The 22,427-nt window shown below is 41.9% G+C and overlaps 1 protein-coding gene across 1 annotated transcript; it reads right to left on the bottom strand.

The window, feature by feature from the left end:
- Positions 1 to 3,049: 3,049 nt before the first annotated feature.
- Positions 3,050 to 22,023, bottom strand: LOC115776572 (alpha-2,8-sialyltransferase 8F-like). Its single transcript, XM_030724296.1, has 7 exons — positions 21,923 to 22,023; positions 8,262 to 8,336; positions 8,067 to 8,141; positions 5,486 to 5,630; positions 4,776 to 4,888; positions 4,609 to 4,701; positions 3,050 to 4,531 (listed from the first exon to the last, which is right to left on the bottom strand). The coding sequence occupies exons 1-7, from the start codon at positions 22,021 to 22,023 to the stop codon at positions 4,054 to 4,056; spliced, it is 1,080 nt and encodes a 359-aa protein (XP_030580156.1). The 3' UTR covers positions 3,050 to 4,053.
- Positions 22,024 to 22,427: the final 404 nt, after the last annotated feature.

The raw sequence follows: 22,427 nt of genomic DNA, 5'->3' as shown, positions 1-22,427 counted from the left end.
ATCCCTCCAGCGTGTCCTGGGTCTACCACGGGGCCTCTTCCCGGTGGGACATGCCCGGAACACCTCACCTAAGAGGCGGCCAGGAGGCATCCTAATCAGATGCCCGAGCCACCTCAACTGGCTCCTTTCGATGTGGAGGAGCAGCGGCTCTACTCTGAGCCCCTCCCGGATGGCCGCGCTCCTCACCTTATCTCTAAGGGAGAGGCCAGCCACCCTTCGAAGGAAACTCATTTCTGCCGCTTGTATTCGCAATCTTATTCTTTCGGTCACTACCCAAAGCTCGTGGCCATAGGTGTGGGTAGGAACGTAGATCGACCAGTAAATCGAGAGCTTCGCTTTTACACTAAGCTCTCTCGTCACCACGACAGACCGGTGCAGCATCCGCATCACTGCAGAGGCAGCCCCGATCCGTCTGTCGATCTCCCGCTCCCTTCTCCCATCACTCGTGAACAAGACCCCGAGATACTTGAACTCCTCCACATGGGGCAAAAACTCGTTCCTGAGCTGGAGAGAGCACTCCACCTTTTTTCGGCTGAGGACCATGGCCTCAGACTTAGAGGTGCTGATTCTCATACCGGCCGCTTCACACTCGGCTGCGAACCGTTCCACTGCGAGCTGTAGGCCACCCCCTGATGAAGCCAACAGGACCACATCATCCGCAAAAAGCAGAGATGAGACTCTGAGGCCACCAAGGAAGAAGCCTTCCGCCACCTGGCTACGCCTAGAAATTCTGTCCATAAAAATTATGAACAGAATTGGTGACAAAGGGCAGCCCTGACGGAGTCCAACACCCACAGGAAACAAATCCGACTTATTACCGGCTATACGGACCAAGCTCTCACTGCGGTTGTACAAAGACTGAATGGCCCGCAACAATGGGCCAGACACCCCATACTCCCGCAGAACCTCCCAAAGGACACCCCGAGGGACGCGGTCAAATGCCTTCTCCAAGTCCACAAAGCACATGTAGACTGGTTGGGCAAACTCCCATGCACACTCGAATATCCTTGAGAGGATAAAGAGCTGGTCCAGCGTTCCGCGACCAGGTCGAAAACCGCATTGTTCCTCCTGGATCCGAGGTTCGACTAACGGACGCACCCTCCTTTCCAGCACCCTGGCATAGACCTTACCGGGGAGGCTGAGGAGTGTGATCGCCCGAAAGTTGGAGCACACCCTCCGGTCTCCCTTCTTTAAGATGGGGACCACCACCCCGGTCTGCCAATCCATTGGCACGGCCCCAGATCTCCACGCTATGTTGCAGAGGCGTGTCAACCAAGACAGTCCTACAACATCCAGAGCCTTCAGGAACTCAGGGCGAATCTCGTCCACCCCAGGGGCCTTGCCACCAAGGAGTTGTTTAACTACCTCAGTGACCTCACCCCCAGTGATGGTCAAGTCATCTCCCTCATTCTTCACTTCTTCACTGTCTGAATTTACTTTTATGTTACATTTCTCTCAGCCCTCCACATTTCAAGCCAAACGTGTGTCTCTGGTTTCAGCAGAAATCTTCAGCCTGTTTCTCCTCAGTGTTCCTGAGGTCCGTGTCCTCTGTTCTGCATCAGTGTTTCCTCTTCAGGCTCAGCAGCTGTGTGTCAGATCAAACCATATAAGGACAGTCCCTTCATGGCGGGAGCAGAGACGTCTTCCCAGGCCGACCCTGTAACTGAGCAGTTTATTGTCCAGAGAGTGCACGAGTCCAAACCCACTCCTGTTTATGAGAGTGGGCTTGGACTACCTCAAACTACCGGCATCAGAGCCTCTTTGAAGTGCTTGTTTCTCTGCTGGTAGCTAATCGTATCGCTGCTATCAAACTACAAAAATGGCCGAACGGGGTGGAGTGGAACGCTCTGCTGCCTGGAAGGAGGCGGGGCATGAAATGTTTCATTCACATTTAAAGAGACCGCATGAAAACGATCTGATCCTCAGAACAGGTGTAAAAGAGGGGTCTGTAGAGCTGCAATAACGAGGAATTCAGACCAAAGCGTTGCAGTTCTACTCAATACAGACCACAATGAATGATTTATATATGAAAGGAAGGATTTAAAAGTAGGATATGTGCCCTTTAACACAACATGGGGAAGCAGGTACACAGCAGGATACAAACACACAGGTACTCAGACAAGACATAAGGGGACACAGAAAAATAAGAAAGAAAGAAATGTGAGAAAGGTGAGAAATGAAACCATGAACAACCTAAAAAAAAAAAACTATTGAAGAAAAACTAGGAGAGACTAAAAAACAGAACGCTGATTCAAACCCCAGGATCAAAATCTGACAAAATCGTGCAAATGAAATTTTTAGAGTAAACTTTTGCCACCTGGTTACATAAGTGAATGAAACCACACACACCATCACAAACTTTTTGATCAATATTTATTCATTTTGACTCCATTTTCCCCTCACATTTCATAGTGGTCATGAAAAAAACAAATTCACAAATGTTCACAATATGTTACAACTAGTACACCAAGAGTTGAGTGAAATACAATGTTCTGCTGGGAAACCTTGGGTCTTAGTATCATGTAGATGTTACATTGACATGACATCACATAAACATTGATGCACCCAAACCATTAGCAGAGGCACTCCTGGATGGCAGCAGCCTTCCAAAACATGTTCACCTGCCCTTGGCCCTCATCCAGCTTCAAGACTTCCAAAAACCTACTCTGATTATGCATTTTTTTAAATTTAACCTTTGTTTAACAAGGAAATCCCTTGAGATTAACATAACGGGAGACCTGGCCAAAAAAGCAATAAACGTTTTGTCCAAATTCAAACATCAGCTGATTGAGATCATCTGAGTGAATTAGATCTGTGTTTAACTTCCACTCAGTGGTGAAAGCCAGCGGGGATTTGAAAAGGATGTGCCGACAGTCGGGTGTTCCCTGCAGGTATAGCGACACAGAAACAGTCATATTTCAAACTTTTTGGCTGCTATCTTCTGCCATTGCTGAGTCTGAGTTTTGATGCGCAATGAATCATGGGATATGGTAGACGACAAAGGATACACCGAACCCATCCTTCAAATTTGGGAAAATAAGGATGAATTCATTGACCACATTTGGAGGAGTCTTTGTCACCTCACCGTGACGTAATCGACCTACAAATGCAGCCTTCCAAGGATGCAGCCCCTGAATTTGGACACAGCTAAAGTTTTACAAGTTAAAATCAAACATAACAACAAAACACATAAACAAACATGTCAGTCAAAATATTACTAGGATCAGATTATGAAGAGCAGTTACACTCTTTAGGAGAGCTCTAAGGTCTCATTCAGCTGTAATGTACTCTGAAGGTGATTCCATGACCAAAGTGCTAAATAAGAGACACTTCTCCACCAAGTTCAGAAAAAATCCTGGGTAGCCTAAAGAGGAGCCAACTGGTGCCCAGCAAATCACAGCAGCTACTTGAAAGTATTAAGAGTTTACACAGGTAAGAAGGAACTTTATCTAAGATAGCTTTGTACATAAAATATACACCATCACACTTGTCGCCTTAAACTTAATCAAAGCCAAGAAACCAAATTATAAAGTACATAGTGATCTGTACTGCATAAGAAATTTGATATGAAACATAAAGAACTGTGATAAACTGAGCCTAAACTACGACGTGCCGAGGAGGCAGCATGTATATAGATAAAGTCACCATAATCAAGAACATTTAAGAATGTAGCCTGTTCAAGATTCTGCCTAACTGATGAATTAAACAGGCCATATTTCAATGATGAACGTTGTCATGTAACGAAGGTACTTCAGAACAATTTGAGACCAATTTTTCACAAGGCATTAGAATACAACGGCCTTACAAAGGCATCCCACTTATGCTGAAATACTTCCAGACTCCAGGTGGAACATCTAGGTAATAAACAGGGTTGAAGATCCAGTTTTTCAGTTAAAAATGTCTTGGCTGCTAGTAGGTATTTTCCATCTTTCCACTAGTCAAAAGTGATAGGTCATTTTATTCAAAAGCATATGAATTGATTTAAGTGATTGGTTTCATCTGAAGGCTACAGAGGTGACACTTTGCTTCGGTGGTGTTGTCTGTCCCTGGGAACTATTTTCCATCAGCTTTACAGTCTCCCAGGTGAAGCCTTATTACCCCTTGAGCGTGCAGCTGCAACAACTGGTCAAATTCAGCCGGCATTGAATGGATGCCTTTTTTAGCTGGTTTGTCATCATAGTAGTGGTTAGTCAGGGCGTAGAGGCCATATGGGTGATTACTGAAGGGCCAGAATCCATACAGGTGCACATTTTCACAAAATTCCAGGGCCATGCTAGCCACCATTAATCCGGTGCTGAGCCGTACTTCCTTCAGGCCCTGAGAGCGCCAGAATTGGGACAGATTCTGAAGGTACCGAGGGTTGAAGAAAACAGGCTGAAGAGGGCTTTCAAAGTCCTCTATTGCATAAACAGCTCGCTGACACACTGCAGTATTTCCACTAAAGGCGAAGGCAGGAAGGAGCAGCAAAGAGCTGCCATACTGGCGAAGACTATCTATGAATGGACGGCGACGTCCTATCAGCGAGCCATACCTGCACAAAAGAAACAGTTTATTTGAGCAACAATACATACACAATGTAGACTGACAAGGATTCATTTTCTTGCTCACTTCAGGAATAAGATGCTCGGATTTGCTGTCACAAGGTTAGTTTTGGTGCCAACATCTTTCTCATATCCATTGTCCAATGGAGGTAGGTTGCACCTGAACAACCAAACAAAGAGCAGTTAGGTGGAATTTCCGCTCTGATTTTGGTTTACGTTGGACACTTTTCTCACCTGACAACAAAGTCAGCCGAATCAATCATTTTTCCACAGCCGCTGTCAGACAGGATCCCACTATTCCCAACAACTGAACAGGTGTCCCATATTTTATTTGAGAAAGGATGTTTCTGGAATAGACAGCAACACATAACCATTACAAAAACACCAAATTTACACTGTTGCTACTGTCGACTGTTCAAGAAGGAAAGAGAGATTTACTTTTTCAGATGTTTCCTCTTCACAAGTGTTTTCTATTTACTTTTTAAACTACATAGATCAATATTTGTTGCTTCTCTGGTTAAATAATGTTCTTTAATCATTCAGGAGATGAGAGAAATGTGTTTTATGTGACACACAGATTCACATCTTGGTGAGGTCAGTAGTTTATGTTACTGGTTATGAATGAGGTGTATTTATTAAATATTTACCAGTGGTGCCCTTTATAAGGCAAAGTGAGGCTGTGTTTCTTAATATTTGGAAAAACTTTTAAATGGAAAAGAAACAATCAAACTGTTTCTTTCTAGAAATATGGATTTCAGAGGTTGTTGACTGAGTTCAACCACTTTACTTCATACAGTAAACCATACAAGACCGTACATGACCAGACTTATTGAGGACAAAGAGAAATAACATGAAATAATCACTGTGATAAAATAAAACATTTGAGGAACAATCAGAGAAGCAGCACATACTGTATTAGTTTCCATGAATGAAAAATAGTCTACCTTAATAAACATGTTGAACAGGTCCTGTTTCACCTCAATAGTCCTCTTCTTTTCACCATCATAAACAAGCTTCGATCCCACCGGAGTGTTGCTCTGGGTAATGATGGCTTCATCAGACCCATTGCACTTAAGTCTCAGTTCAGCTCTGGGGGAAACATGTACAAACACTTTGTTGAAACAAGGGCTGCGCGATATATATCGTCTACGATAATATTGTAACGTGTTAACGATGTACAAGCTGATGTTATCAAGTATGCCGATGACTGGGAAGAAAAAAAATGCCTCGGCTCCACGCGTTCACTACTTTATACTTTAGTATAGGCTGCTGCGCGTGTCCATTGAGAGTGCCCATACTGTGCACTAGCATAGCTGCCTAAACAACACACCTAAAGCTGGAAATGAGTGAGGAAGATAAAGGATATTAACATTCATCCATCCATTAAGTTAAAGTAGGTATGTTACAATCACTGCATCATGAACCAGCAACGTTGTCAGAGCTCACCAGTTTGGAGCCTGGGATAATACGCTGAAGCTGCCAAAAAGTGTTTTTCTGATCACATGTGTAGTTTCTGTGATCTGTAGGGGGAATCCACCTGGACAGCCTCTTTTTCTCTCTCTTTTTTCTCTTGTTGGGAAATATTTTTATCATTCCAATGTTGATATTTAAAGTTATTATTCCTACTTCTGTTTATTTGCAACTAAACTGCTTTCTACACTGTAATAAATGCATATTGTGTGTCTAAAAGTAGTAGGAAGGTTTGAGGCCTGTTTGAGTTGCTCTTTTTTGTGTTCAGGGCCTCAGAAGCTCTGCTACCCCTCCCTAATAGTCTGCTGTCACCAGCAGGCCTTCTCAGATCATCCTCAAAGCATACTCATCTTCTGCTCTAGCCCCGTGATGAACCTGTTGCTCATTCAAATTCATGCTTAGGGGTCTCAGCTCATAAAACTGCCCTTTTTGGGTTCATGCTCAGGACACCAGTCATACTGGGTGCCCAATTCTCGATTTACTCTGGTGGTAAAGATAAATCTGTCCAGTGGACCTAGCCACAGGCTACCTTTCTTATGTAGCACAGCCAAAGATTTTGGAAATGCAAATCAAGAAAGTGTAAATCTGTCTAAGCAACAAGTCTGGGGGCAAACTTGGCCTCACTTTCTCCCTCATATCTGGTCAGTGCAAGTGTGGGCAGCTGTAAATCCTTCTCCAGGAGTACCATAGGATGGACACAAGGAGGTTGTTTATGACAATTACTGTGATGAATTTTTCTTACTGTCTTGTTGATGTATTGAAGAAGCTCCAGGATGTTTGTGCCTTTTCAGATAACGTCAGTAGAATTAATGGCAGTTTCTAATGTATGCTAACAAACTGCAGACTCAGCACAAATCTTAGACAAAGAAAGGGAAAGAGTATAAATACCACGGTTAGAAGAGGAGAGAAGAGAAGATGTAGCGACTGTCTTTGTCCGTGTTGTTCATTTTTCCAGCAACTACTAAGGCACAACCTCCCGGGAGGGCTGGATTTTACTTTTTGCTTTTTGTCCTTTGTTTTTTGTGTTTGTATATTTCTAAGTACCAGTAACTTTTTGCAACAGAGCTTGCTCATCGCCATGGATCATCTGGACAGTTTGATTTTATTTGGACTCATACTTAATCTCAGCACGGGCTCTCCTCGGTCGGAGGGAGTGATGAGGAAGGCATGATCAACAGGTTCTTTCTTCCTTTCTGTTACTCTGTGTGTAACTCAGTCTTCACTATGTTACTGTCTGTGTCTTTTTAAGTATTTGTGTGCTACTAAGATGTCTAATAAACAGCCTACATCAGAACCTGCTCAACCCTGTGATTTGTTGGTAACTATGGTTTTAATTGGGTTTTAATTTGCGGTCAAAAAGGAACATGGAGACCCCTAAAATGTATCCTACGCTCTCAGGTCTTCTGTATTGAGTGATTGCTTTTGAAAAACTGCTAAAGTTAATGTGTCAAAAACACTGATTTAACTTATATTTTACTAGCTTCCACGTCTTTTACAAACACATTTTTTTTAAATGTTTATTATTGCTAGCAACAAAATTATAGAAAATATTTTTGTCAATATCGCACACCCCTAAAAAAAATAAATAAATAAATTTAACAAAAAAATAAAAAATTATTGCACACCCCTACTTGACACTGGTTGCCTGTTCACCCAACAAGATGATTCACAGTTATTAACTGACAACAGATTTAGATTTATTGCTTTTTCAAATTACAAGACATCTGGATTGGCACATAATTTCTTGTTATGCCTTTGCCCATTAAAAACATGACAAAAATGCAAAAAATAAATAAATACATTATTAAAATGGAGCATTAGCCACTTGTTCATATAAAAGCAAACAAATTACACAACAGTTTTTATTTATTCTTTAAAACATGTCAGTTTCATTTCCTGTGAGAAATGTAAACCAGCCAAGGTTCAATGAACATTTCCTCACAGGTGGATAGAGCTGAGCTACAGCAAATCTGCATAAATCTTTGTTATTTTTTGCTTGTATTTTGTATTCTTCTTGGGGGAAAAAAATGAAAGGCTTTGAAAATTTGTCCTTACCTGATTTTCATGTTATTCTCTTCCTGCTTCGTCCAGGTTTGATTGTAACGTTGTTTTATTTTGTCAATGATTTCCCTGTGACACACACATCCAGACAATCAGTACCATCATACCTGCATGGCTGACATGACTTTTTGATGATGGCATAAACAAAGAGGTTGCACAGGGAAAAACTATGACATTATGTTTTCTCACTTGCAGCCTTTACAAAGCTCAGAGGGCTTTGGTGCACGTTTCCTTGCAGGGGCCGGATGGTAAGTTTTCACATGACTGGAAAAAAAAAAAAAGGTCAGGAAAAATACAGATAAAAGAGATTAAATATTACAACAGCATTTCATTACTGTTGTCGGCTGTTAACAATGTTATGCTTTCAGAAACTAATTTCACCCATGCAGGACCAAAAGAGGAAAGTTTGCCCTCTTGTGCTCTTTTCAGGTATTGCAACTTGGCAACCTTTTATTTTATTTGAACTGAAACTTTATTGAGCAGCAGTAACAGTGAAGCTACAGATGGTGTCAGCTCCCACTTCATGATGTACGGTTGGAAGAAATTACTGCATTGTCAGTGCGTACCAAAGGAACAATTTTGTAACATTGTTTTTGTGTTAGCATTAGCTCACTTATGCATTATTTGACAGTAAGTGTTTGTGCCGGTACTTGTGCCTGTCTGATGCAAAGGCTATTTAACTTTCTCATATCGCAACTCTGGAGACCGAAGACTGTTGTCAGCAGGTTTAATGACATTCAAAAGGGTTAGACTGAAAACAAGACAAACAATACAATAAAAATATTATAATGAATTTCCACTGAATGACATCCTCATAGGTGGACGTTCACAACTATGATCTTAAAGTGCTGTTTTGTAGTACAGTACTTAAAAATTCAACATTGTTGTATTTTCCTTGAGTTTTTCCAATTTGTGCTATTTTATAATTATACTACCATGATTGTGGGGTATGACCCAATATTTTGTATTTTGGAGTTTTTCCTTGTTCAGTTTGTTTTGTAGGTTTTTATTATGGTCTCATTTCTCACCTCTGTATTTCTCTATTTATTTATTTAGATAAGATAAGATAAGATAGTGTTTATTCGTCACATGCACAGTTATACACAGTACACTGCACAGTGAAATGTATTTTGTACCTGCAACCATATATATACACACACATATAAATAAGAAGAATAAAAATAAAAAAAAGTAATTCACACTATACACTATACTCTATATACTATACACTATACACACTTTTATAAATTATAATATTTACATTGTGCAATAATGGTCCAGTTAGGGCTCAGAGTTGAGCAGACGGATGGCTTGTGGGTAAAAACTCTTCTTCAACCTTTCAGTCTTAGTCCTCAGGCAGCGGTAACGCCGGCCTGATGGGAGCAGGGAGAAGAGAGAGTGTCCGGGGTGGCTGGGCTGTTTTAGGATCTTCATGGCCCTCAGCCTGCACTGCTTGGTGTAAATGTCCTGCAGGTTGGGGAGGGTGGTTCTGATGGTCCGTTCAGCTGAACGAACCACCCTTTTTAGGGCCATGAAGTCCTGCTTGGTGCAGTTTCCCATCCAGGTGGTGATGCTCCCACGCATGATGCTCTCGATGGTGCAGGTGTAAAAGTTCCTGAGCACCTTGAGTGGGAGCTTGAAGTCTCTCAGCCGCCTGAGGAGGTAGAGACGCTGTCTGGCCTTCTTCACAGTGATGTTAATGTGATGAGTCCAGGACAGGTCCTGTGAGATGGTCACTCCCAGGTATTTGAAAGTGTCCACTCTTTCCACCTCAGCACCACTGATGACAAGTGGATGGTAGTCCCTCTGCTGCTTCCTGCTGAAGTCCACGATCAGTTCCTTTGTTTTGCTGACGTTGAGCAGGAGGTGGTTCTCCTGGCACCAGTTCTCCAGGCGGGAGACCTCTCTCCTGTAGGCTGTCTCCTCATTGTGGGAGATCAGTCCCACAACAGCAGTGTCGTCAGCAAACTTGATGATGACGTTGGACTCTGACGTGGCCTCGCAGTCATGGGTGTACAGTGAGTACAGCAGAGGGCTGAGCACACAGCCCTGGGGGGGATCCGGTGTTGAGGGTGAGGGAGGATGAGGTGAGGTGACCCACTCGTACCACCTGTGGTCTGCTGGTCAGGAAGCTGTGGACACACCTGCACAGTGATGGGCCCAGGCCCAGGTCCAGCAGCTTAGAGACCAGCCTGGAGGGAACTATGGTGTTGAATGCTGAGCTGTAATCTACAAACAGCACTCTCACATAGTTCCCCTTACCAGTGTCTATGTGTGAAAGGGTCTTGTGGAGGAGGAAGGATATGGCGTCATCTGTGGATCTGTCTGGCCGGTATGCAAACTGTAGTGGGTCGAGGGTGGTGGGCAGTGAGGAGGTGATGAATGTCTTGATGAGTCTCTCAAAACACTTCATCACCACAGAGGTGAGTGCTATGGGCCTGAAGTCATTGGGGCTGCTGCGGTGTGGTTTCTTTGGGACAGGGACTATGATGGACTTTTTAAAGCAGGTGGGAATCACACACAGTTTCAGTGAGAGGTTGAATATCAGTGTAAACACAGGTGCCAGCTGGTCAGTGCAGGTCTTAAGGACACGTCCACTAATACCGTCTGGTCCAGCCGCTTTCCTGGTGTTTACACGTCTAAACGCCCTCCTCACGTCGCGCTCCGTCACAGTGAGTGTCTCCGCCCCTCCGGCCGGGAGCGCAGCGGGCTGTCGGCTTCCCGACTCGAAACGCGCAAAGAAGATGTTGAGTTCATCAGCCAGAGAAGCGTCGGCACTCACCGGGTGTGTGTGTGGTGCTTTGTAGTCCGTGATGGTGCGTAGTCCCTGCCACAGTCCCCTGGAGTCAGACTGTTGTAGTTGCTGTTCCAGTCTGCGGCCGTAGCGATGTTTGGCCTCTTTCACCGCTCTGCGGACGTTGTATGATGCAACCTTGTAGTCCTCCATGTTCCCAGAGGCGAGGCCGGAGTTGTAGGCAACGGTGCGGGACCTCAGGGCGTCGCGGACAGATTTATCCACCCACGGCTTCTGGTTGGGAAAAGTCCTGATGGTCCTCCTAAGTGAAGTGTCATCAACCACTTTCCCAATAAATCCCACAATAGTTTCCGTAAACTCCTCGATGTCTCCGCCCGCGCTGCTGCGAAACATGTCCCAGTCAGTTGAATCCAACGCACCCTGCAGAGCGGCCTCTGTTTGATCAGACCACCGTGTCACTTCTCTCACAGCAGGGGGTTCCTGCCTGAGCCGTTGTTTGTATTTCGGCATGAGAAGGACAGCGGTGTGGTCAGACTTCCCAAAAGGCGGAAGAGGCTTTGCTTTGTAGCCATCTTTGAATGGAGAATAGCAGTGGTCTAGGGTCCTCTCTCCTCTGGTGGGGCAGTCGATGTGTTGAATCAACTCCGGTATCACCTTTTTCAAGTTTGCACTGTTAAAGTCCCCGGCTACGATGAGAGCCGCATCACGCTGGTTAGCCTGATAGGTGGAAATAGCCTCATGTAGCTCGGATAGTGCAGTGTTTGTGTCCGCCTGAGGTGGAATATAGACGGCGCTGAAGATGACCGAAGTGAACTCGCGGGGCAGGTAGTGGGGGCGGCATTTCAGGGTTAGGAGCTCCAGGTTAGGTGAACATGATTGTTTCAGAAGGACAACATTCCTACTGTCACACCAGTTGTTATTAATCATTAGGCACACACCTCCTCCTCTTGATTTTCCAGACTTACTCGTTCTGTCCGTGCGATGAACACTGAAGAACTCCGACGGCTGTACGGCGTGGTCCGGTATGAGGGGGGTCAGCCATGTCTCCGTGAGACAGATGATGTTGCAGTCCCTTATGTCCCTCTGAAACTGTATCCTGGCCCTGAGTTCGTCCAGCTTGTTATCCAGTGACTGGACATTAGCCAACAGGATGCTCGGCAGTGGCGTTTGGTGCGCTCTGCGCCTCAGCCTCTCTCTTACGCCGGCTCTTTTCCCTCGGGGCCTTGTCCGTGACCTGGGTGCTCCGCGCCCTCCTTTGTTTGAGCTGGCCCACTGGAAACGCAGGATCTCCTGGGGCCAAGCCGGGTCGGGAGAAAAAGGTGTCAGAATACAGCCAGAGTGCTGTATTCTGATATTAAAAAGAGTCTGTCTGTCATAAATGATATGACACAGAGCAGGCGGAATTATAAAGTCGAGAATTAAAGCTAAACCTAATATAGACAAACAAAGCGTAGGAGCAGGTACGACGGCTGCTGACCTCACCGGCGCCATCTTGGATCTTGGATTTCTGTCTTCTTCTGTGTTTAGTTTTCCTTGGCAGCCTCATGTCTCTCTGAGTGTCTCCATGCTTGTATTCCTTCTGTGTTCCCCATGCTTCCCTGTGCGTGGTGTCAAGTTTGTGTTTCTGTTTCCTCGGTTTCACACTTCCTGTTTTATTTTGCCTGTCTCCTGTTTGGTATGTGCTGTCTTAGTTTTGCTTCCTTTCTGTTATTGGTAAGAATGGCAGGATACCACTTTATGTCCGATATGGATATTTTACATTTGGATATCTGCAGATACGATACAAATCTGATGTTTTTTGAAAACTGTTGTTTTTAAATGCCTGGATGCATTTTACATAAGTCATCAGTCTCTCACACAACAGTTGCTCTATCACCTGAATCCTGTTGCTCCTATGTGAGAAGGTGATGCATTGGCTTATAGCATGATACAAATTTCATTAGGGCTGCAACTATCAATTATTTTAGTAATCGAATATTCTATCCATTATTCTATTGATTACTCGAGAAACTGGATAAGAAATACTTTTTTTCATATTAACAGTTCATCTGCATATTTTAACTTCCGTACTGCAGTTTTTCCCTGTGTGAAACAAACAGGGTGGATGGAGCAGCTACAAAGTTCTCTTTTCTTCGCTTACTGATCAGGTGGTTGATGAAGGACCTCCAGCTGTTTCCCAGTAAAGGTTTAATGGTGTTTATTTGGATGCTAGAAACACATTTCCTTTCGCTCCACCTGAGCTCACTGTTTCTATAACGGCTCCGCCCCTTTGCACTGACAGACTGCACATAAATCAGCTGACTGCTGCTGCTGTTGTGTTATCAGTGTTTATGTTGAAAAACTGGGGGCTGCGTGAGCGTAATCTTGTAATGCTTTATATTCACAAGCATTCTCCTAAATACGTTTCTACTGCAGGTCTATATTTAGTCACTAATCAGGGATTAAAGTATCAAAAATATTTTGACAGGGAAGGGGTTGTCATGATCCTGGGCCAGTGGCCTCGTGTTTCGTGTATTTATTTCTCTGATTATGTTAATTATTTTTCTTATTGTTTAGATTCTCAGTTTTAGCTTAGAGTTTAGCCTGGTCACTGCTTCCTGTTGTTCCTGTTTCATTTTGAGTCGTCTTGTATCTGTGTGTTGTGTTCAGTTTGCTTCCCCTTGTCTTGTCAGTGTAACTTGGTTCACTTCCCAGCTGTTTCCACTTGTCTTGTTACTCTTAGTGTCGGGGTTCATACAGGTGCTGGAAATACATGAATTTTAATATTATCCTTTCAAAGTTTGAAAAGTGCTTGTATTTTGGATATAGTGCTTGAAAGTGCTTGACAAATAAAAAAATAAAAAAATAATTATCTGATTGCATAGTTGGGTTATGAAACAGAGAAATAAAATGAGTCACGAGGTCTAAAATGAAAATTTCTCTGCCTGGGCCTGGCCTGCCCCTCTGCATGTGACCTGTCAGTCTGTTTGTGACCTCGCCGCTCCCCCGAAGACAGAGTTGCCATTTTAAGTAGCATTCAGTTGGAGGTGATCAGGCCAGTATATTGTGTCCTTATTTCTCTGATTATCTCATTGATCATCTCCAATCTCATTGTACATCCTGTATAATGACAATAAAGGCATTCTATTATGTTTATTAGTTTTCTTATCATTTGGATTCTCAGTTCAAATGCAAACATATGGGGCTATTATTGTTGCAGAACTTTTGTGTGTCCGTAAACGAATCCTCGTGTGTGCATCACGATCTGTGTCTGTGTTCAGATCCATGTCTGTAATCAGATTTGTAAATGTGCAAATAAATCTGCAGTGCAGATATATATATGCTTGAAAAGTCTTAAAAATTTGCTCTGATCTGAACATGGACACACAGGTCAAAATACAGATTGTGATACACACATGTGGATTCGTTTACGGACACACAAAGTTATGCTACAATAATAGCCCCATACAAACACAGAACAGAGAGCGGTGGAGGCGTGGAAAAACATGTCCACGATGATCCACTCAGTTTTAAAGGGAATCCGTTGCAGCCACGGGGAACTTTTAAGAATCGGAGGGTTTTTTTTTTCTAACTCCTGATCCACTCCAGTCCAGTAGGTGGTGGTAATGCAGCTCTAAGCTGGTTTGGTTCAGCCGCCATTACATCCAGAAGATGAAGAAGAGGATTACGAAGAAATGTAATGCAGCTAATGCAGGTGAAACAATATTTAATTGATCAGATTGCATTTTTTATTCTTTCTTTATATCCGATCTAGTAATTTAGATCAGGATCGGACCGATACGCATACTGAATATTGGATCGGCTCACCTCTAGTCCGTATTGTAACGCTGTCCACCTGTTCTCCCCAGATGCTTCCACTCTCTTCTTGTTACCTCCTGTGCATATATTGTCTATTTTTCAGTTCTTTGTTGCATCATCATTAGTGCTCCTGCAAGCTGTGTGCATCCTTGTTTTGAGTCTCCTCCTTTCTGTTTCAAGGTTTTGTGTTTTGAGCTTCTATCTGCCTTGGAATTTGGGATTGTGGATTTTCTGTTTTTGGACTTTAAGATTCAGCATTAAAGCTCCTTTAAATTCAGCTGTTTTCTCACATGTCCTGCATTTGGGTCCAACCCTGCCTGCCACACGGCCACATCCTGACAGCTACACCATATCACAGAGGGAGCTGTTTTACTTATTACTCAAATAAACTGTTATCCTGGGTCTATCAAACACAATGATTTGATATAGAGTTTGTATTGATGATTCAAGTTTTTTTTCATAACGTTGACTTGCATCATTAGATTAACATGCCTTGAACTTACTGTCATGTTACCAATGACCTTCACTTACACATGACAGTGTGGGACTCCCGTTCAAGAAGAACATTTTCTGGACCTTCAGATTATTAAACCTCTGGGAACAGTGCATAATACATTATTTGGCAAGAATACACCTCTGCATGGTGAACACTTCTATGCTCCTCATTTTGTTAACTGCATCCTGTTTCTGCATCTGCAGGGTTTCAGTAATGATGCAGAGAAATATCTAAGTGCCGACTTGAACTGGAACTTTATTAGGTATATCCTGCTTCAGAACTGCCATAATTCTTCATGGTGCAAATTCAATGAAGTGCCGAAAAGCTTCCGCAGAGATTTTGGTCCATTACACAGTTGCTTCAGATTTGTCAGCTGTACACTGAGTCTCCTTTTCTACATCCCAAAGGTGCTCTGTTGCATTGAGGTCTGGTGACTGTATGCTAGCATGCTGTATGGTCAAAGATGCACTTCTGCATAGCTTGGTAGTAATACATGATTATTTGAGTTATCGCTGCCTTTGATCACCTCACAGTAGTCTGGATATTCTCCTCTAATCTCAACCAGGCATTTTGCTACAGAACACTCACTGGATGTTTTCTCTTTTTGTGGATCATCCTCTGTAAAGCCTAAAGATGGTTGTGGGGAAAAATCTCAGTAGATCAGCAGTTTCTGAAATATTCAGACTCCCCCCATTTGGCAAGAACCATTCCACATTGAAAGTAACTTTAATCACCTGCTTTCTCCATTCTGGTTCTCGGTTTATCAGGTCATCATGACAATGTCTACATTTCTGAATGCAGTGAATTTATGACCATTTATTGAATCCCAAAGGTGCTCTGTTGAGACTGTGGAGACCATTTGAGTGAGCTCACTGACATGTTCAAGAAACCAGTTTGAGATTGAGATCTGCAGCATGGCATAGTATCCTGATGGAACCATCAGCAGACGTGCGCTCAGTTTCTTATAAAGGGAACAATACTTGTGTTATAGACACCGAGCAAGTCAAAGACATTCAGACCCATTATGAGTAAAAGTAACTGAGATTTTTTGTGTTAAAGCAGCTTGGATGAATAAAGCTAATAGCACTCATTCCATTTAGTTTATCAAACTTCAAACTATCAAGTATTCTTCACTCATATGCAGCATTTTTCTGAAATGAATAAATGTGTTAATATTTGAACTAAATAAAGACTGAAGTGGAAAGCAGTGAGGAGACCAGCTGAACATAATACACTGATGGACAAGGGGAAGCAAACCTAAACACACTAGACAAGAAACAAGACATTACCAAAATAAAACAGGAAATGATTTAAACAAAACAAAAAGAGCACAAAACACTGGGCCACCGGCACAGGACCATGACACATATATTACCACTGAAGATGGATTTACTGTTTTATTCCACAAAGACAAATTATTTCATTGTAGCTGTGACAACTTTAAACTTTGCAGAGGTTACTCTGGTCATTTGAGGAAACTGATTGCCTGAAACCTTTTAAGCTGTATCAACAAAATATGACACACAACTTAAACCAACAACTTAAACCAACAACTTAACCGCATTCAATGCTGCACACTCACAGCTGCATTACATGATGATGATTTACATGATTGATGGGAATAAGTGGCTCCAACTTTTTTGCAGATTAAGTTAATGAATTTAATTCTTTTATTAAAACATACTGTTAGGTTTTACAGTGTACATGGCGTGCTTACATTAGTGGAGTAGAACGTGGCGACGGTTTGAAGTGTTCCTATGAGAGTAAACTGAGCCCATTTCCTAAAAAGGAAGTGAAACTGAACAGAAGGTGATGTAAAAGTTGTATGTTTTCTTATTTATAGTTATATGTAAATAGATGATTGTTTGCTCACATGCAAGGTTTTAATAACAGGACATAAAGTGTAGAGGTGTGTGTTGTCTGCTGTGTGTGTGGGGGTGGGGGGTGGCAGGTGATCACGAGGCTGGAATATGAACAGAAATGGAGATAACCCCTGACAGTCTTACAACAGAAGCAAATACACTCTCACCCTTTTTATGACTTTGTGTAACAGTAATAAAAGCTGGACCCAGGGGCAGAGAGGCCACCAGCCTTCATGAACTGATGTGGAGATTGTATTAGCGGTCAGGGACACGTAGTCTGGTCTGGAGCTCTGTATTTGACTTCTTCTTTACATGAATAATAAACAGAACTTGAGATTAACTGAGCACCTCCTGCATTCTTCATCAAACAAACGCACAAATTTTATTATTGGTAATTCAACACATGCTGACCCTGATGTGATGAAAAGGCTGGATTTTCTTTTTTTTTTTTTTTTTACATTTACATTTTTCTCATGAAGGTTTTGCTGATATCTCTTATGTACATCCATGTATAGCAAAATAAAACTTTATATGTTTTCGTATTCCATCTGCCTTGGTAGTCTTTAATGTCATTAATGCATGTGAACATTCACTGAACGTTTATAGCAGCTTTCATGGGATGTTGTCTGAATGTTCAATGCTAGCTGGGAAGCCACTGCACAGAAGAGGATGATGGTGTGACAGACTTTTAGTTACAGTGAATTAGACTCAAAACTGAGTTTGCTTTTCAATGAAAATAATGCTTGTAGTGTCACCAACATCAAGTTATAGCCTTTGTTTATCTCCCTCAGTCCACTAAAGTTCAGGGTTCACAAAAAACTCCATGACAAAGGCTCACAGACAGAAGCTCACAGACAGAAGCTCACAGACAGAAGCTCACAGCCTTATTGAAAAAAGGGACAAAAGCTGAAAACATCCAAAAGTATATTTCCAACTAGATAATTCAAATTTATAAAATAGAATGACTTCTTCTGAGTTTAGTCTTGTTTGAATGTTTCGCTGTATAATTTATGTGTAGTCACATTGTAATGGAAAAAGGCTTAAAAGATGATAATGTAAATTTGATTATATATATCTCAAAATATAAATATGTTGGTTACAACTGTTGGGAGGGGTAGACCTCTGGCGAGTACTTGATTTGCATTTGTATGACTCACAGAAACCTCCTTTACATATGAGAGCCTGCCCTAGACCTGAGGAGAGGGGGGAGCTGAGGGAGCACTGACACAAGCCTCTTTCCCACCAACAGGGTTCGGGAGCCGGAGCCGTGAATTGAACCGTTAGGCACGTTTTCCACCGCCGAAACACTCGGTGTTCAATTCCGGCCCCGCAAACTAGCTGGTCTGGAACCAGGAACACGTGCCAAAAGCGGCAGAAGGGCGTGACTCTGCCGTCTCAACATCAAGTTTTCTACCATATTACATGTGTGTTACATGAGAAAAGTGAAGCGATTTTCACGGCTGTGAATTAGGTTGGGCTCTAAGGCTGAACTTGCTGCTTTGTATCAGTTCATATCACAGATAAAAGGACACAAAGTGCGTACTTGTCGTCTTGCTCTAATGTCTGTGTTTCCCTCTGTGCTGCACACAGATGCTGCAGTAGTTTGGTTTGGACCCTAAAACGTATTTGCAGCACAGAAAGGGGAGCGTGTTCTCCCACGTTTGTGCGCTTCGGCTTCGTGTCCAGACGAGGACCCGCCCACGCTCATACGTAAAGGAGCAGTTCACAGAAACGCGGTGGGAACGCGGGCCCGTTCTTAAGCGTTTCGCCGGTTCATTGGGATCGGCACAGGAACTTGCTCCGGAACCTCGGCGGTGGGAAAGTAGCAACAGAGAGTCCACGGCATTTTCCCTACAGTTTATTGTTCTGGCCAAAGCCTCCTGCTGAGAGCCCTAAAGCTCAAGGCACGCAGCAATATTACATACAAGAAACTGTCGAAAAACCCACTTTTCATGCAGTGTGGGGTGACCATGCAAGATTGATGTAAGGGCAAGTCAAGTTTCACAGGTTGACTTGAAAGTGAACACTCAGATATTATAGGCATGTGATCAGAAAGATTTGGTTCACAGATTTCTATGTTATAAAGAGACAGGCCACTAGACAACACAAGGTCCAGAGTATGTCCATGTTTGTGAGTCGAGCCTTTAACTGATTGAGTGAGATTAAATGAGGGTATTAAATGAGTATTCCAAATTAAATAAAGAAAAATTAAAAAAATAATAATAACAAATTGGACTCCTGTCTATATCGTCCCCTTAGAATTATAAGGTTCTATCTGACATTTTTGACGAAATTGAGTTATTGTCATATTCTTATTCTCTGACCACTTCTCAACAATATGTAAGAGATTTTTTTCAATTATATATAATTTTGGGCATTTTATTCACAAAATAATAAGGTTATATCTGCAAAATCAAGCTTTAACGTGGTGCTATAAGGTTCTATCTGTGAACCAGTAGGAATTTGAAATGTTCACAAGAGAGCCAATCAGGTTGCTTCTTGTTTGTCATGTTGGTGCCCGGCACAATGAGAAGCAAAGGAGCAGAGGAGATGCAAGAGAAAATGTTTCATGGTAAGCTGGGGCTGTTTACAAGACATCTAAAGGTTGAGGATTTCAAAAATGAGTTGACAGCAGACAGAAATACTAATGACAGGAAAACTCTGAACTTTTTTTTTTTTTTTTTTAGATCGTACTGAGCTGTTTCTTTGCACTGTTAGCTACCAAGCTAGCGAGCTAATGCTAGTTTTGTATTGTTTGTCTGTGGTCAGTGCTAACATAAAGAAACAAACAATGTAGTTGGTAATATTGAGAATAGTCAGAGGTCATAATATAAGTTACTATATACTATATAGTTATAAAATATTATTGACTGAAGAATGACTTTAGATTTTAATATATTCTATGACTTAGCAGTGCTACCATGTGAGTGAGCTCTGTCTATTTTTATTTCTGTCATCAAACTCCAGAAGAGCAAATAAAAGCAAAAAACACCAGAAAAGGTACAGCAAAGAAATTATTTGATTTTTCCTGAATAAATACAACCGAAACAAAACGGTTCATTGTCAGTGACATTTTTTATAGCAGAATGATTTTAATTAAAGATCCAAGTTTAAAAAATCTACCTTTGAAGTGGAGTGAGTTTTTATTTGGATTTTTGTACTCAGTGGACATGGACTCAGAATCTAAATGTTTATTCAGTATTTTAAAGAATGCTTTTTCAGGTAGATTGCAGCTTGTAAAATTTAAAAATCTCTGGGCTAAATGGGGGAAAAAAACATTCTGGCAAATTATCCAGAATTTATTTGACTCTCTGTACAAATTTTTTATTGAAATTTGAATTTATTTATATGTCAAAATATAGCCCTCCTAAATTTATGTGTAATGTTTATTTTATTCTATTTATTTATTATAAATTTTATTTTTACTTGTTGGTTTTCATATTGGTTTTCACTTTGGAAAAATAAAGGATGGGAAAAAAAGAGTTATCAGTCTGCCAACATGAATTTAATGAAAAGTTTGGTTGTTTTTTTTTTAATTGTACAATTTTAAAATTGTGTACTAGATGTTGTGCAGCAAGGTAGCGTGGTGGTTAGCACTACAGCCTCACAGCTAGATTGACATCTAGGTCTGGGTTCGATTCCATCTTGGCCCCGGTCTCTCTCTTTCTCCCTCTCTGTGGAGTTTGCGTGTTTTCCCCGTGTCTGCGTGGGTTTCCTCCCACAGTCCAAAGACATGCACTTACTGGGGTTAGGTTAATTGGTCACTCACTTGCCTGTGAGTGTGAATGGTTGTCTTTCTGTGTTAGCCCTGCAATAGGCTGGCGTCCTATAGAGGGTGTACCGCGTTTCTCACCCTATGTCAGCTGTGATAGGTTCAGAAATGGTGAAGTTTTAAACGAAACGAAACTCCTTCAATAAAAATAAATAAATTGCAGGAACCAACCATGACATTATCATTTTCATTTCTCTTGGTTCTCAGTGTGTTTAATCTATGTTGAATTTTCAGAGCTGCTGTGAAAACATGTACACTTGCTAAGATATAATTTTACACGTTGAGTAAATATATATATATATATGTAATGTATATGTAATTATATATACATTTACAGCGTGTCTGCCCCATTTCTCCTCCCACTTTCCGGTCTGTTTCCAAAACTATGGAATAAAGCTGCATATATATGTATATTACATTACTGAAGCACAGAGACAGAGAAAAGGGAAATCTAAAGCCATTTAAGACATAACTTTTAACAGTGTGAGTTTCTCTAAACAGAACCATAAATGCATCAAGTGCTTGGAGATTTCATGGTGGTCATGGTGCAGTTTGTTAATGTTTAATGATCACTTTTAAAGCAGAACCTTGAACAGAGTGGAAAGTGATAACAGTGTGCACTAAGCTTATTACACTAAACTACTTCAGTATTTATTTAATATTTGGGGAAAATAACAAAGCTGTGCTTATTACTACTTTGTATCTAGCACAACATCAGGGCTTTTTAAAGCTTCAGGTACGAGCAGCCTGGCCTTGTTGTAGAGACAAAACACATTTGAATGAGTATTGTACAGTATTGTACAGTATTGTACAGTATACTTGAAGAATGTGGGCAGTTATTTTTACTGAAAGTGTCTAAACGTTAAGAAAAAATGAAATGCTGCTGAATAATTATTAGAAGTTTGGACACACGGTTGTTTTTCAGTGTGTGTGAAAAGTTTGATTTTATGACTCACTGCTGTAAACTGAACTACCCAACAGTACACTTCTTCAAAAACATCATAACAGAAATAATGAACAAATGTTTAACTTGTGATGCTTGAGCTTCACATTCATAAATCTGTACTTCATTTCACAGGGTGGTCCTGCTACTCATACATGCTGATCATCATATTTCTTGGAGCCTTAGTTTTTGCTCCATAGGAACAAAGTTAGTTATGCACTCACTTGTAGTCCGACGTGTCCCAGATGAACATGGTCATCAGACTCCCCAGACAGAGGAGAATGATCATGAACGAGAAGAAAAACTTCAGGAGCTGCCCCCTCATACCTCTCCCCTCCTGGTAGTCTCACCCTTTTCTCTCTCTCCCCCTCCTTGTCCTGCTTTTACTTTTCACAGCACTTTTTATTATCTGTCCTGTCCTGCTGCCTGTATTCTCAGGTTTCTCCACTCAGATTGCTCTGCCTCACTGCACCTCACACTACACTCAGTGATGACTGTTTCTTTTTGCTTCATGTCTGTTTGCTGTTCTGCATACCCATCACTCCCACCTCCCTCACTGTCTCTTGTAGTGATCATAAAATTGAAATCACGTGTTTGTTTAATGAAAGTGCAGGAGGCACTCAATTAACCTCCATTGCGTTTATTTTCCCTTCAAGAGAATCGTTTTGATGTGTTTCGACCTTGCGTTTACTGTCAGGGTGTTATCTGCTTTTTACAACCTCAGGTTTC

This window comes from Archocentrus centrarchus, unplaced genomic scaffold (assembly GCF_007364275.1).
Source record: "Archocentrus centrarchus isolate MPI-CPG fArcCen1 unplaced genomic scaffold, fArcCen1 scaffold_33_ctg1, whole genome shotgun sequence".
Classification (NCBI taxonomy): domain Eukaryota; kingdom Metazoa; phylum Chordata; class Actinopteri; order Cichliformes; family Cichlidae; genus Archocentrus; species Archocentrus centrarchus.
Note: the sequence above shows the minus strand (reverse complement) of the source record. Positions and strands in the feature narration are given on the sequence as shown.